Source organism: Notothenia coriiceps, unplaced genomic scaffold (assembly GCF_000735185.1).
Source record: "Notothenia coriiceps isolate Sejong01 unplaced genomic scaffold, NC01 NC01_scaffold00014021, whole genome shotgun sequence".
NCBI classification, from domain to species: Eukaryota; Metazoa; Chordata; class Actinopteri; order Perciformes; family Nototheniidae; genus Notothenia; species Notothenia coriiceps.
In genome coordinates, this window is record NW_011346722.1 from 334,414 (window position 1) to 345,622 (window position 11,209).

The window sequence follows — 11,209 nt, forward strand, 5'->3', positions numbered from 1 at the left end:
GTAGATCACTGCCGGTACGTGCGCTGGGAGCGCACCGTTTAAGTTTGAAAGTTGAAAAGTTTGTGTGTCTGAAACGCTATGTGATACAGTACAGTTTACACAGCACAGTACATGTTCTCTAGCTACTATTGCACTAAATGGTAACACTTGAATACGTTATGCAAATATGCAACTTGTTTGTTGAAATGTTAATAAATGGGAGCTTCCTCAAACAGCCATCTCTTTCCCAACAATCCCCTCTGTGCACGAACCCTTACATATGGTAATTAAACATTAAAACACCTGCGGCTTATAGTCCAGTGCGGCTTATATATGTACACATCATTCAATTTAGCTGCTGCGGCTTATATTCAGGTGAGCCTTATAGTCCGAAAATTACGGTATATGAAAGCATGTGAAGGAGTTTACCTCTCAAAAACACTTGAGATGAAGTAGTCCGGATCTAGTCTTGATGCACAAACCTGTAAAACAAAATAGAAAAAGAATGAAAAAATGATTTTGTTAAAACTGTTTATGACTGATACAAATGTTCCATCAAAATCAATACAAACCTGGAGCAGGTAGATGTCCGGGTCGATCATGGAGTTGCAGAAGTGGGATTGCACGTAGGTCATAGCCTGCCCCTTGATCTGCAGACCGTTCCTGACCCACATGTTGCTGTGGATCTCTGACAGGCTTGCCTACAGACATACATAGCAAAAGATTGAGTTAACATACGGCTACAGACCTTGTAGAGGCATGCACATGAATATCAACCAGAAATGTGTACCTGGATTTGGAGTGGATGCACCATGATCTTCATCAGCATCTCTTGGTCAGGCAGGAGGCTGTCCAGATCCAGCCCTTGGCACTTTACAGCCTGAGAATGTTCAACCAAACAATTCACTTTAAAAAACACACATGAGTATACTTGGGAGTCATGTCTAAAGGTTGAGTCTGTGACATACCTTACTAAGGAACATGGCATAGTAGCGGTGCAGTGGCAGATGAAATGTCACTTGATTTGGAGCAGGCTGTAAGAGAATTAACAGTCATGAGAAACAAGGAGAGGTTAAAAAAAAATTGCTTTTTACAAAATGGTTTAGCTTTAAAATTTCACCTCGTCATTGAAGCCAATGGCATCGAACCAGATCTGCAGGGTCTCCAAGCAGTAGCGCACCACCGTTTTAGTATATTCCTGTGTCTCCTGTCGACAGATAATATATGTTAACCATTGAAATAGGGTTAAGAGAGTCAGTACATGCAGCACAGGATGCTTGAGAGATATGTTCAATTGATCGTTCTAGATAATTGGAAATGCACACAGGAGATGTGTTTGAAAGTAGTGGTCTGTGTGTAAAGACATACTTACTTTGACTTTGCAGTGTGTTAAGAGACCCCACATTGGTTGTGCGCAGGCCTCGAGCTCGGCTGCAAACGCTGCATAGTATGTCTGAGACTCAAACTCCACATGTTCATTCAACTCACGCTTATTCAGGTTCATACCTATCACAGCAGGAAATGGTTTACAAGGTTAGACAGTGTTGGCTTCATAATTCCCATATGAGCTAAATATATGTTTTGTTCCCACACATATTAAAATGTCAGTATATATATATACACACATACATACATACATACATACACACATACATACATACATACATATATATATATATGTGTATGTATACATACATACACACACATTTCTATTTTAAGAAACCAAATGTGTATCCTGAAAGCCAAATAATTCTCTATTAAACACAAATATTTTAGGCAGTAGCAGTGCAGCAGACATGCGTGTATTTGTGACACTGTGCACATCAAGTCAGCAAGAGGATACCCCCCTGCAGGCCACTGTGAAAGGGTGACAGTTATTTTTAGGTTTGTGGAGAGTAGACATGACAAGTGAGCAGCTCACACCACAATCCTAGTATAGTGACAGTCTTACACACAACCACCCACTTCCTCTATGAGACATTATCATCAGTAGATGACAGGTGAGGTGTCACTAAGAACTGTTGGTAATACTAAACAATTTGGGAAAAAAATATCTATTTGCAATTATTTTATCTGATATTGGAATTGCAATACGATTCAAAATATTAGAGGGAATTTTAAGTGTTTTATATTTATATTATAATTGAGGATCCATAACAAAAACAACAAAAATGTTGCCTTCAATGTGTATTGTGCCTCCTGCAATTCGGATACTGCTTTACTCTATATATTTCATATTGATCAAAATGAATTAAAAGTAGGAGCAATCGTTTATTTTGAGTGCTGCTTTGACCTCATTGGTCATAGTGGATGCTTTTGGCTCGGCAATATCAAAAAGGTAGGTATAATAATAATAATAATAATAATAATAATAATAATAATAATAATAATAACTATGCATTCAATGTTTCAATTAATTGTGGAAATGTTTTCAAAGTCTATGCATGGGCAACATGATTCTCTAAATATACAACTGTGACTTACCTTGAAAAAATGACACAAAGCTCATCCACAGCATCAACAATGAATGGTCCTCCAGGAACTTTTTGGCGACACTTTGGTGTGAGAGGATGTTAATAAAATCACTAACTAATGGCCAGTAGGTGTTGTTCTTCAACAGAGCCTCACTGCAGTTCACCACAACATGGCGGCTGTTCTCTTCATCTAAAAGGAGGGGGGGAAAAGAGACAAGGAAACAAGCAGGCATTAGTAAATGGAATGTTGCATCACTTGGTTTCTCATTTAGTCATTAAAAAAAAAAAAAGGACTTCAATGTGAAGAAATACAATACACTGGCTAATTACTCAAACACCTCGCCGCCATTTAGGGTAACGAGTTTGTCTGCAGTATAAAAAGAAGGGCTTGACTGAAGTATTTCAAATTCAAGCTTAATTCACACAAAGCCTGCAAACAAAAAGCCATAGAGATAAAACATCTGTGCATGTTAAAAAATAAAAAGCAGAGCAACAGCTGCATTTTGCTCTTCGGAGGCAGGCCAGCATTTCATTCTCAAAAAATGTCACGGGCTTCAGTTACCCATTTTGTTCTACCAAAAATGAGGGTGGTGCAATCTTAATAAAATAGAGTGAATGATGAACCATTAACACGATTATAATGAACTCCGGTTATGATGTCAGCCATGCGCATCCCATAACACGTGACCTTTTGAGTGATACAATTGGACATCTGAGTTCTGACATTGAAGCTTAGAACATGAATTTCAGTATGATAAAGCAACAGTTTCACAATGCATACTGCCAGACGGGTTTATGATCAGACTGCAACATCAACACTCAAAAACAAGACAGGATGTTCACATGTTCTGTAGAGCATAACATCAGCCACCAGCTGAAATGTGACGAGGGCTTTGGAAGCAATACAATTAGATATCTGATACATATGGACAACTTACCCTGAAGTTCACTTTTGATAAGGCAGCTCTCCATCATGTACAGGAGGACGGTGACCATGATGTCCAGCAGCTGACACTCCTCCGTCACGTGTCGAGCCAGCTCCTCGTTGCTAAACAGCTGCACACTAATATGTACAATGCGGTTGGACATGGTGTCCGACTCGTGGCTTTTCATCAGTGTTTTCATGATGAATGCATAATGCTGAACAAATGTTTTTGTAAAAGTGATCTACCAGAGAGGAGGAGAAAAGCCCATAACACAGTTATGGCTTACGATGAAGCAGTCGTTTTTAAGGAGGATTTTATTCATTTAAAGCATCATTTCAGTTACCCGAGAGTCTACGCCATGCATGATCAGGAATTATATTATAACTAAAATACAGACATGCATCTTAAAGTGATGACAGACTAGCATTTTAGCAAATAATTGAAAAAACATATAAGAGAAGCATACCTTGTAATCTTGATCTGGCAGCATGTTCAGTAGGAAGGTGACCATCTTCTGAGGAAACTCATATTTGATTGTCCAGAACAGCAACTCCTCCAGAAAGCATTTATGCTTCAGAGATTCAATAATACACGGGTCTGTGGGCAGAAAAAGGCACATAATAAGATGGCTGTTTAACACAACATACTCTACACTCGAGCATTACATTTCCTTTACATTTACCTTTGGTACTGCTGCTCAGCTTTACCCTCTTCCTCTGTCCAACAGACTGCCCTGCATCTTGGTCCTCCTGAGAGATAACAAAATGAGGTTAGTAAGTCATTCAATAATAACTGTAGATCAGTTGATATCAAATTGAATTGAAAAAGGACTACCATTTTGGTAATTATTAAGATTTTAATTAGGAATGGTTCAAATAAGTTATGATTTATTCTATCTGGGATGCTGGCACATACCTCTTTATTAGACTCATCTGGGCTCGCTGGTGCGGCGTTTCCTAAGAAAAGCAATACAAACATTTAGCCACAGGCAGCCATGATCAGCATCTTAAGCCCCTTGACATAACAAAGCAGCTACCCGAGATATTACAGTCTGCAAGACTGACAATTTGTTCAAACAGCAATATTCAACATGAGTTTAAATAAGATGTAATTCACTTCAGAAAGATTTGAGGATCTTCTAAATCATGTAAGCAAAGTTTAATTTGTCTAGAAATAAGAGCTGAGGTCTAAGCTGTTTGGCAATAAACTGTTTGGTTATCTTAACCCTAAATTAGATCTTACACAAATATTGAATTGAATAACTAAAATACAGGCGGTTCAAGTACATGTGTGTAGAAAGTGTAAAAACTTCTGTTATGGTTATCTTACCCAATAGGACCATAGCCCCTGCACCCCCTTCAGCACCTACAGCGACATCAGCATTAGCACCTTGGGCTTTCTCCTCTACAGACACCAAACCGGAATTCTTCAAGGCTGACAAATACTTGTCATAGTTCTTGTTAGCAAACAAATTCTCCTCCTTGCCTGCAACCGTGAAGCAAAGCAGAAATTGCAACAATTAATTGAATAAAAAAGACATGTACTTTTAATATATATTGCTTACAACCCAAAAAATACCACTAAAAGTATTTGGTATTTTAATGCTTCATGATTATCAAGCTTTCTAGTACGGATATTTACCCATGCTCAACTCCTTGAATGTTTGCTGATTGGTCAGGATCTTTGTCAGTACAGTCCTCATTGCGCCTCCCATCTTGGTGAGCTCCTCCAGGAAGGAGATCTGGGGCTCCAGATGCTGCAGGACTTTCTGTAGATCTCTCTCAGTTGAGGTGTCTGGCAGAGCAAGATAACATATAAGTCATCAGATGCGGTATATTGCGAACATCATTTTGGATGCAAACAATTATCTTGCTTGCCCAGCAGATCCTGTTTGCACTTCATATGCAACACGATATCCACAGATTGTATACCATATCAAATTGAATGATAGAAGATAGGATACTACAAGACACCAAAACGTTTAAGAGAAATGTCTCAAAGTTACAGCTTTTGTTAAAGATGATAAATGGCTCAGAGTATTTAATATTATCACATGGCTGTAAAGAGAAGATTGTGTTTTCACCTGATTCAATGTACCCATCTCTCAGATACTGGATGATACACAGGATAAAGCGAGGAAGAACCATCTCAGACATCAAGAGAAGGTCTCGAGGTATTGAGGGGACATTCTCCCCCGTTCTCAACCGATGCCGTCTGCAGAACCTGTCAGCAAAAAAACAAATGGGGATTTTTAACAGTTTGAAGTCTTGAATCCTTCTAACAGGTGACACCAGAAGCAGTGACTCTACAAAGGTCTTGCCCTAACCTGAAGGTTGGGTTTAAATATAAGCTGCTTTCAAAATCCCTGCCTTTACCAAGTGCATAGTACTCTCTTGCTCATTTGTCTGCTGAACAAAGGATTGTGGGTCAGAATAACCAGAAAAGCCTGCTGGCTTCCATGCTTCAAAAATCCAACTGTATGCAGCATGAAATGCTGGTATTTTGGTCATACTGCATTTTATATACTTTGAATCATGTATTGTAAATAGTAAGGTATTGGAATTCATCCAGAATTACATTTGTAGTTATTGTTTCATGTTATAGATTTGTGATTACAGCAAGGTTCATAGTTGAATTTCATTGGGTTCAGATGTAAAGATGGTTGGGGTTTGATGAGCAATCAAGAGTAAGAATATGGGAGTTCTGGCTGTTGTTTATCCCTGATAATCCACAATGAGATCTGTAGCAACACCAAAACTACAACATGTATTGCTCAAGAGTGTTGGGCTAATCAGTCAGCTGCTTGATGCTGACAACATTTTATTTCACACCATAACATCAGAAATAATGTTACTAATATAATAAAGTATTACTATCATTCCTTTTATTTTATAAGATTGTATTATACAATATTAGATTGTATTACATATTACTATTATGCGTAAGCATGGTATATAGTATGTACATCCTATTACATTTGATATTCTGTTATAATGCATTACATTATTACTAATATTGCATTGCAACTACTAGTAATTGGACCACACAGGGTCTCTTTGTATAACATGTTATTAATTGCTCTTGTATAATTCCATCTTGTTTAGTTTCTCCTCTTATTTTACAAGCATTTGCCTCCTATTTTATATATTTGTTTTAGTCTTCTATTTTTGTACTTTCTATTAATAAAGGGTTGTGGCTGATTCTGTCTGTAACAGTAGTAAAAGAGGACACATGTATCACAATGACCCAAGTCCCAGACCTTATCTAAGCTGTTATATATCGGCAATATGTAGAAACCTCCACGTACAGCTGCTGGTGCCAGCTGGCTAACGCTCAGAGCAGCTTAGTCGAGGGTTTCCTATAATTTAATGTGAGGAGCATCCTCTTATTCTAAACTATAGCTGACTGGCAGTAAGCATATCTCTTACAGACTGAACTAAAAAGTAAAAGGGACTAAATATATCAGGAAAAGGTATTAGCTGTGATAGGTCACATCTTACTCAGACCTGTCAAAACAGGACTGGCCGTTGGTTAGCTTAGCCAGCTTAGCTAGCCGCTAGCTTGGACTTACCCAGTCTCTCGCATGACATTACTGTCTCCACAGTCACAGGCCCCACCAGCCTGGCTCCTGAACATGTTGAAATCATGGCCCGTGTGGTCTCCATTATTGAAACACTCAGCACACAGTGACATGCACGGGGAGATACCACAGGTACGGCATCGATATGCCACGAAATTGGCCGTCCAAACCAGTCCGCACAGAGTAGCGTTGTCATAGGACCGGACCGTTTTGCAGAACTCCTCGAAACCTTCGCCTCCTGCAATCAGACATTTACACCAGTCCAGAGCCTCTGTGTCCGCCGCTGGTGTCTCCGGATTTAGCACAACGTCGAGCAACTCCTGAAGTTGTCGCACCCCGGAGCTATTGTCAGTCCGACTTAAGTCTACCTTCAAGTGGGCGGCAGTAGCTTTCTTGTCCCGGCGCAGCAGCGACGCCGCCATCATGCACTCTGGCTTGTTGTACACAAATTTATTTTTGTTGTCTTGCTTCCATGTTCTCGGGCTTTCTCGCGATACGTCTAGTCTCGTTGTCTTTAGCGGGCGTTTTTTTATTCCCAAATCAGTTAACACTACAAATAAATAAACAGTAATGTGTCAGATTAAACAGACATTGACGTAAATATATAATAGCAAATTTAGTGGAAATAAAACTTTAAAATAATATTATATTAAATAAAGTAACACAAAAAGGGGGTAAGTGAAGAAATGATATCGGGAGCACAGTTATGCGTTCATTGTCTCACAGTTTTAATGTTCCGAATAATCACAATATATAGTTACATTTATTTATTAAATAAATGGAAGTGATGTTTTACCTAAATGTACGTTTATAAAAGAGCAATGACTGCACTTGATATAATTAAGCCTTGTATAAGTATTTGATCTAGCACAGTCTGTCTTGTTTAACCAGCTCCATTCATGCACAGTCATACATGCTGTTTTGTATTCTTGTTTCTATCTAACTGATGCCCTGCCACTCCCTCTGATACATATAAAGCATGATCTCTTAGTGCACCCATGCAAGGCAATGGGGAGTGGAGAGGGCCTTAGCATAACTGTGTAGTTCAAATTATTAACAAATAATCTCTCGTTGTTACCCTCATGTTGTAACAATTACATTATTTTCCACTTTATTTTTTATATTTTTAGAATGGTGTTTTCAGTTACTTGAAACAGCTTTTGTTTCCCCTTCACAAAACATAATTGTCGTACTAGTTGTAGATATCACAACTGAGGTGCAGGAAAATATTGAAAATTCTCTCTAAAAATGTTAAAAAGTGAGCTGTAAGAACTTGACTTTGTAAATGGTGGATTTGTATTTATCATATTTATATACTTTGTTATGATGATTATTCATAACAAATAATTATTGTATTCTTCTAGAGATCATGTAATCATACATATTCAATTTGAATGAACTAATTCATATTTTAAAGTGTCTGTTTACTTTACTTTAATAAAGTGCTTTAACCTTTAATAAAACAACTACGTTTCATAAAAGATGCAAAAAATGCATGGAGGAACTACTATCACGCGTTCCGGTAGTCGGATTGTTTTGGTTGATGCACACACCATCCCGGAAGTCGCATTTGACCATGCTTAAAATACACTCACTGCGATTCTAGCTGAAAAATAACCTTTTGAAACAACTTGTCTGTGTTGTCACGCAAGTTTAGTACATCACAGTCTCCAGTATGAAACTCAAAGAGTTAGAGAGCTGTTTACAGCAGGTGGACACGTTTGAAGAGCCGAAAATCCTTCTTGAGCAATATCCAACCAGTCCTCATATTGCTGGTGAGATGACAACATGTTATCATCGTTTCTTAATAGCGCACAATGTTGTCATTAACTGTCTATTGTTTTCTCCACACAGCATGCATGCTTTATACAATACACAACACGTTTGATGACATTGAGGGGAAGCTAGTGGCAGATCTGGGATGTGGCTGTGGAGTCCTCAGCATCGGGGCTGCGGTGCTTGATGCAGGGTGAGAGCATCTGACCATCCTCATATAACTAACTAACTGTGTCAACAACATTTGGATAACAGCTGTACTTTTCCATCAGCGTCTTTCCACATCAGTAATGGAATATACATTTGCTCAAGTACTGTGCTTAAGTACAAATGTGATGTTTTTTCTTTACTATTTCCATTTTATGAAACTTAACTGCTATACATGAGGTAATATGATTATTCAATGCATTTGTCTGCCATTCTTACTTTTAAGATTACATGTTTAGCGATCCAATTACCTCCAAATTTGGTGAACTTCATTTTTTTCTCTCGAATAAACTGAAAGATACAGGTTTTCTTTTATGTGAAAGTTATTCTGCGTAAAATGCGTTAAATACTATTAAATTAAATAAAAATTAAATTCTACGTTAAATAAACGTTTTAATACACATTAATGCAGCAGCTATATTAATCCCAAAACAAACAATACTTAAACACTGACAACAAACAATTGACTGCACTATCAATACTTTTAGTTTTCAGACTTTTAAGTACATTTTGATGTTACCACTTACATACTTTTACGTATATATATTGTGGTATTTAGTGCTTTTACTTAAGTAAAGGATATAAACTGTTGATCCTTCTATTCTCCCTCTCTTATTCAGTTTGTGTATTGGCTTCGATATTGATGACGACGCACTAGACATATTCAAAAGGAATGCAGAGGAATTTGAGATTTCTAACCTGGATCTGATCCAGTGTGACCTGTGTTCCCTTGAGGCAGAGGCCTATGCAAAAAAGTTTGATACTGTAATAATGAATCCTCCATTTGGGACCAAACACAACCAAGGTGAGTGCACAGTTTAAGGGAGAACTCTGGTGACTTTGTGCTTCTATGACGTTAGGGGACTTCGTTTGGGTCAAAGTAAAGCAATTTTTGTTCCTACAAAACCATAATGCAAGACAAATGGCATCTGATTCTACTTCAACTAGAATACATTCTGCCTTTCTTCCTTATTACCATATAACTTGGGTTTTGACATGAACAGTATTTATAATTTGGAAACTGTAATCATTGTTACTCTCAATATGACTAAACACATTTCAGGTTTTATAGGATGGGCAAGTCTCCTTATGGCATTTATACAAATCTTCATGAGTTATTGTAGCCCTAACAATTTACATGTTTCTATTTTATTATTCTAGGCATGGACATGAAGTTCTTAAAGGCAGCTTTAACAATGGCAAAGACAGCAGTGTATTCCCTCCATAAAACCTCAACACGAGAGGTAAGTTCATTTCTCATATCAGTCACATTAAAAAGGCACTCTTGTATCACATAGAGCTTTCAGGCCAAGTCCAAGTTGCGTCTCTAGTCCTTGAGGGCAAGTCCAAGTCACGGGCAGAATGACAGTATTTCAGACAGACTCCAAAGAACAAGGATTTTTTAATACATTCTGTAATTGTTCTTTCAATGAAAACTAAAGGAAAAGGCACGGAGACTGAACTGTTTGCAATTCCTTATCTGATTACAGCACATACAAAAGAAGGCTAATGACTGGGGAGTGAAGATGGAAGTAGTAGCAGGTAAGAACAATACAGTGCATTTACAACGTATATATTCAATATCAAATATTCAAACTCTACATTCTCTTTACAGAACTAAGATATGACTTGCCAGCATCTTACAAGTTCCACAAAAAGAAATCGGTAAGCTTATAACCCGTCTCATGCTGTTATAAAAAAACATTCACACAGATGATTCATTTTATAAAGGTTTTATTTGCTATTCACATATGCAAACTTAAAATAGCAACGCAAAAGTTACCACTCATTGCAGGAAATCTGCAAGGGAAAAATTAACTGCACAAAACCTAACAAATGTTTAGTTGTAAATCATGTTTGATAAAATTAAAAAACGTCTTAAGTGGAGAAATATAGGGACACAAATAATGATAGAGGCACAAAAAAACAAAGACTTAAAAAGGCTGAAAACTGACGCCAAGCTTTGCTATTTGTTTTCTAGGTCGACATCCAGGTGGACTTCCTACGATTCTCCACAGACTGAAGCTCTCACTGGAATGGATTTAAGTTGCCTCTGCATTTTCACTGTTTATAATAAATGTTTCACAAAAAAAAAAAGAATCCTGGTGCAATGTTGTGACTAAGATCCGTTTTCAGTTTTGGGGACCTTTGCTGCGGGCCCATCATTCTCTTCTCTTTCTCTCTTTGGGGCGATGGGTGCTGGAGGAAAAGCACAAAGTAGATACAATATAACATTCAGTGTTTCCCCTACCATTGTCTTGGCGGGG

General features: G+C 37.8%; 3 protein-coding genes across 4 annotated transcripts in view; 1 reads left to right on the plus strand and 2 right to left on the minus strand.

Annotated features, from left to right (window-relative positions):
- Positions 1 to 7,414, minus strand: part of ubr3 (ubiquitin protein ligase E3 component n-recognin 3) — a 37,444-nt gene extending 30,030 nt beyond the window's left edge. For both annotated transcript variants that reach the window (XM_010774463.1, XM_010774462.1), the window contains exons 1-15: positions 6,951 to 7,414; positions 5,463 to 5,602; positions 5,021 to 5,173; positions 4,709 to 4,864; positions 4,295 to 4,335; positions 4,062 to 4,128; positions 3,846 to 3,976; positions 3,392 to 3,620; positions 2,464 to 2,643; positions 1,352 to 1,485; positions 1,100 to 1,186; positions 948 to 1,013; positions 770 to 859; positions 552 to 680; positions 409 to 461 (exon numbers count right to left, since the gene is read on the minus strand). In XM_010774463.1, the coding sequence (XP_010772765.1) occupies positions 409 to 461; positions 552 to 680; positions 770 to 859; positions 948 to 1,013; positions 1,100 to 1,186; positions 1,352 to 1,485; positions 2,464 to 2,643; positions 3,392 to 3,620; positions 3,846 to 3,976; positions 4,062 to 4,128; positions 4,295 to 4,335; positions 4,709 to 4,864; positions 5,021 to 5,173; positions 5,463 to 5,602; positions 6,951 to 7,384 (2,090 nt within the window). In that variant the 5' untranslated portion in view covers positions 7,385 to 7,414. The remainder of the gene's footprint in view (positions 1 to 408; positions 462 to 551; positions 681 to 769; positions 860 to 947; positions 1,014 to 1,099; positions 1,187 to 1,351; positions 1,486 to 2,463; positions 2,644 to 3,391; positions 3,621 to 3,845; positions 3,977 to 4,061; positions 4,129 to 4,294; positions 4,336 to 4,708; positions 4,865 to 5,020; positions 5,174 to 5,462; positions 5,603 to 6,950) is intronic.
- Positions 7,415 to 8,475: 1,061 nt separating this feature from the next.
- mettl5 (methyltransferase 5, N6-adenosine) lies at positions 8,476 to 11,039 on the plus strand. The gene is made up of 7 exons (XM_010774468.1): positions 8,476 to 8,734; positions 8,814 to 8,928; positions 9,563 to 9,747; positions 10,104 to 10,186; positions 10,433 to 10,484; positions 10,558 to 10,607; positions 10,924 to 11,039. Exons 1-7 carry the CDS (start codon positions 8,635 to 8,637, stop codon positions 10,963 to 10,965), a joined length of 627 nt encoding a protein of 208 aa, XP_010772770.1. The 5' UTR covers positions 8,476 to 8,634; the 3' UTR covers positions 10,966 to 11,039.
- Positions 10,660 to 11,209, minus strand: part of ssb (small RNA binding exonuclease protection factor La) — a 5,577-nt gene continuing 5,027 nt past the window's right edge. Inside the window, exon 12 of the mRNA XM_010774467.1 lies at positions 10,660 to 11,141. Coding sequence (XP_010772769.1) covers positions 11,062 to 11,141 — 80 coding nt within the window. The 3' untranslated portion in view covers positions 10,660 to 11,061. The remainder of the gene's footprint in view (positions 11,142 to 11,209) is intronic.

What these genes read in the sequence shown, in the direction of transcription:
- mettl5 (XM_010774468.1), top strand. Translation starts at nt 8,635, where the DNA reads ATGAAACTCAAAGAGTTAGAGAGCTGTTTACAGCAGGTGGACACGTTT. An exon ending in GCTGCGGTGCTTGATGCAGG is followed by an intron (nt 8,929 to 9,562) that starts GTGAGAGCATCT and finishes TCTCTTATTCAG; the next exon opens with TTTGTGTATTGGCTTCGATA. An exon ending in GAAGATGGAAGTAGTAGCAG is followed by an intron (nt 10,485 to 10,557) that starts GTAAGAACAATA and finishes TTCTCTTTACAG; the next exon opens with AACTAAGATATGACTTGCCA.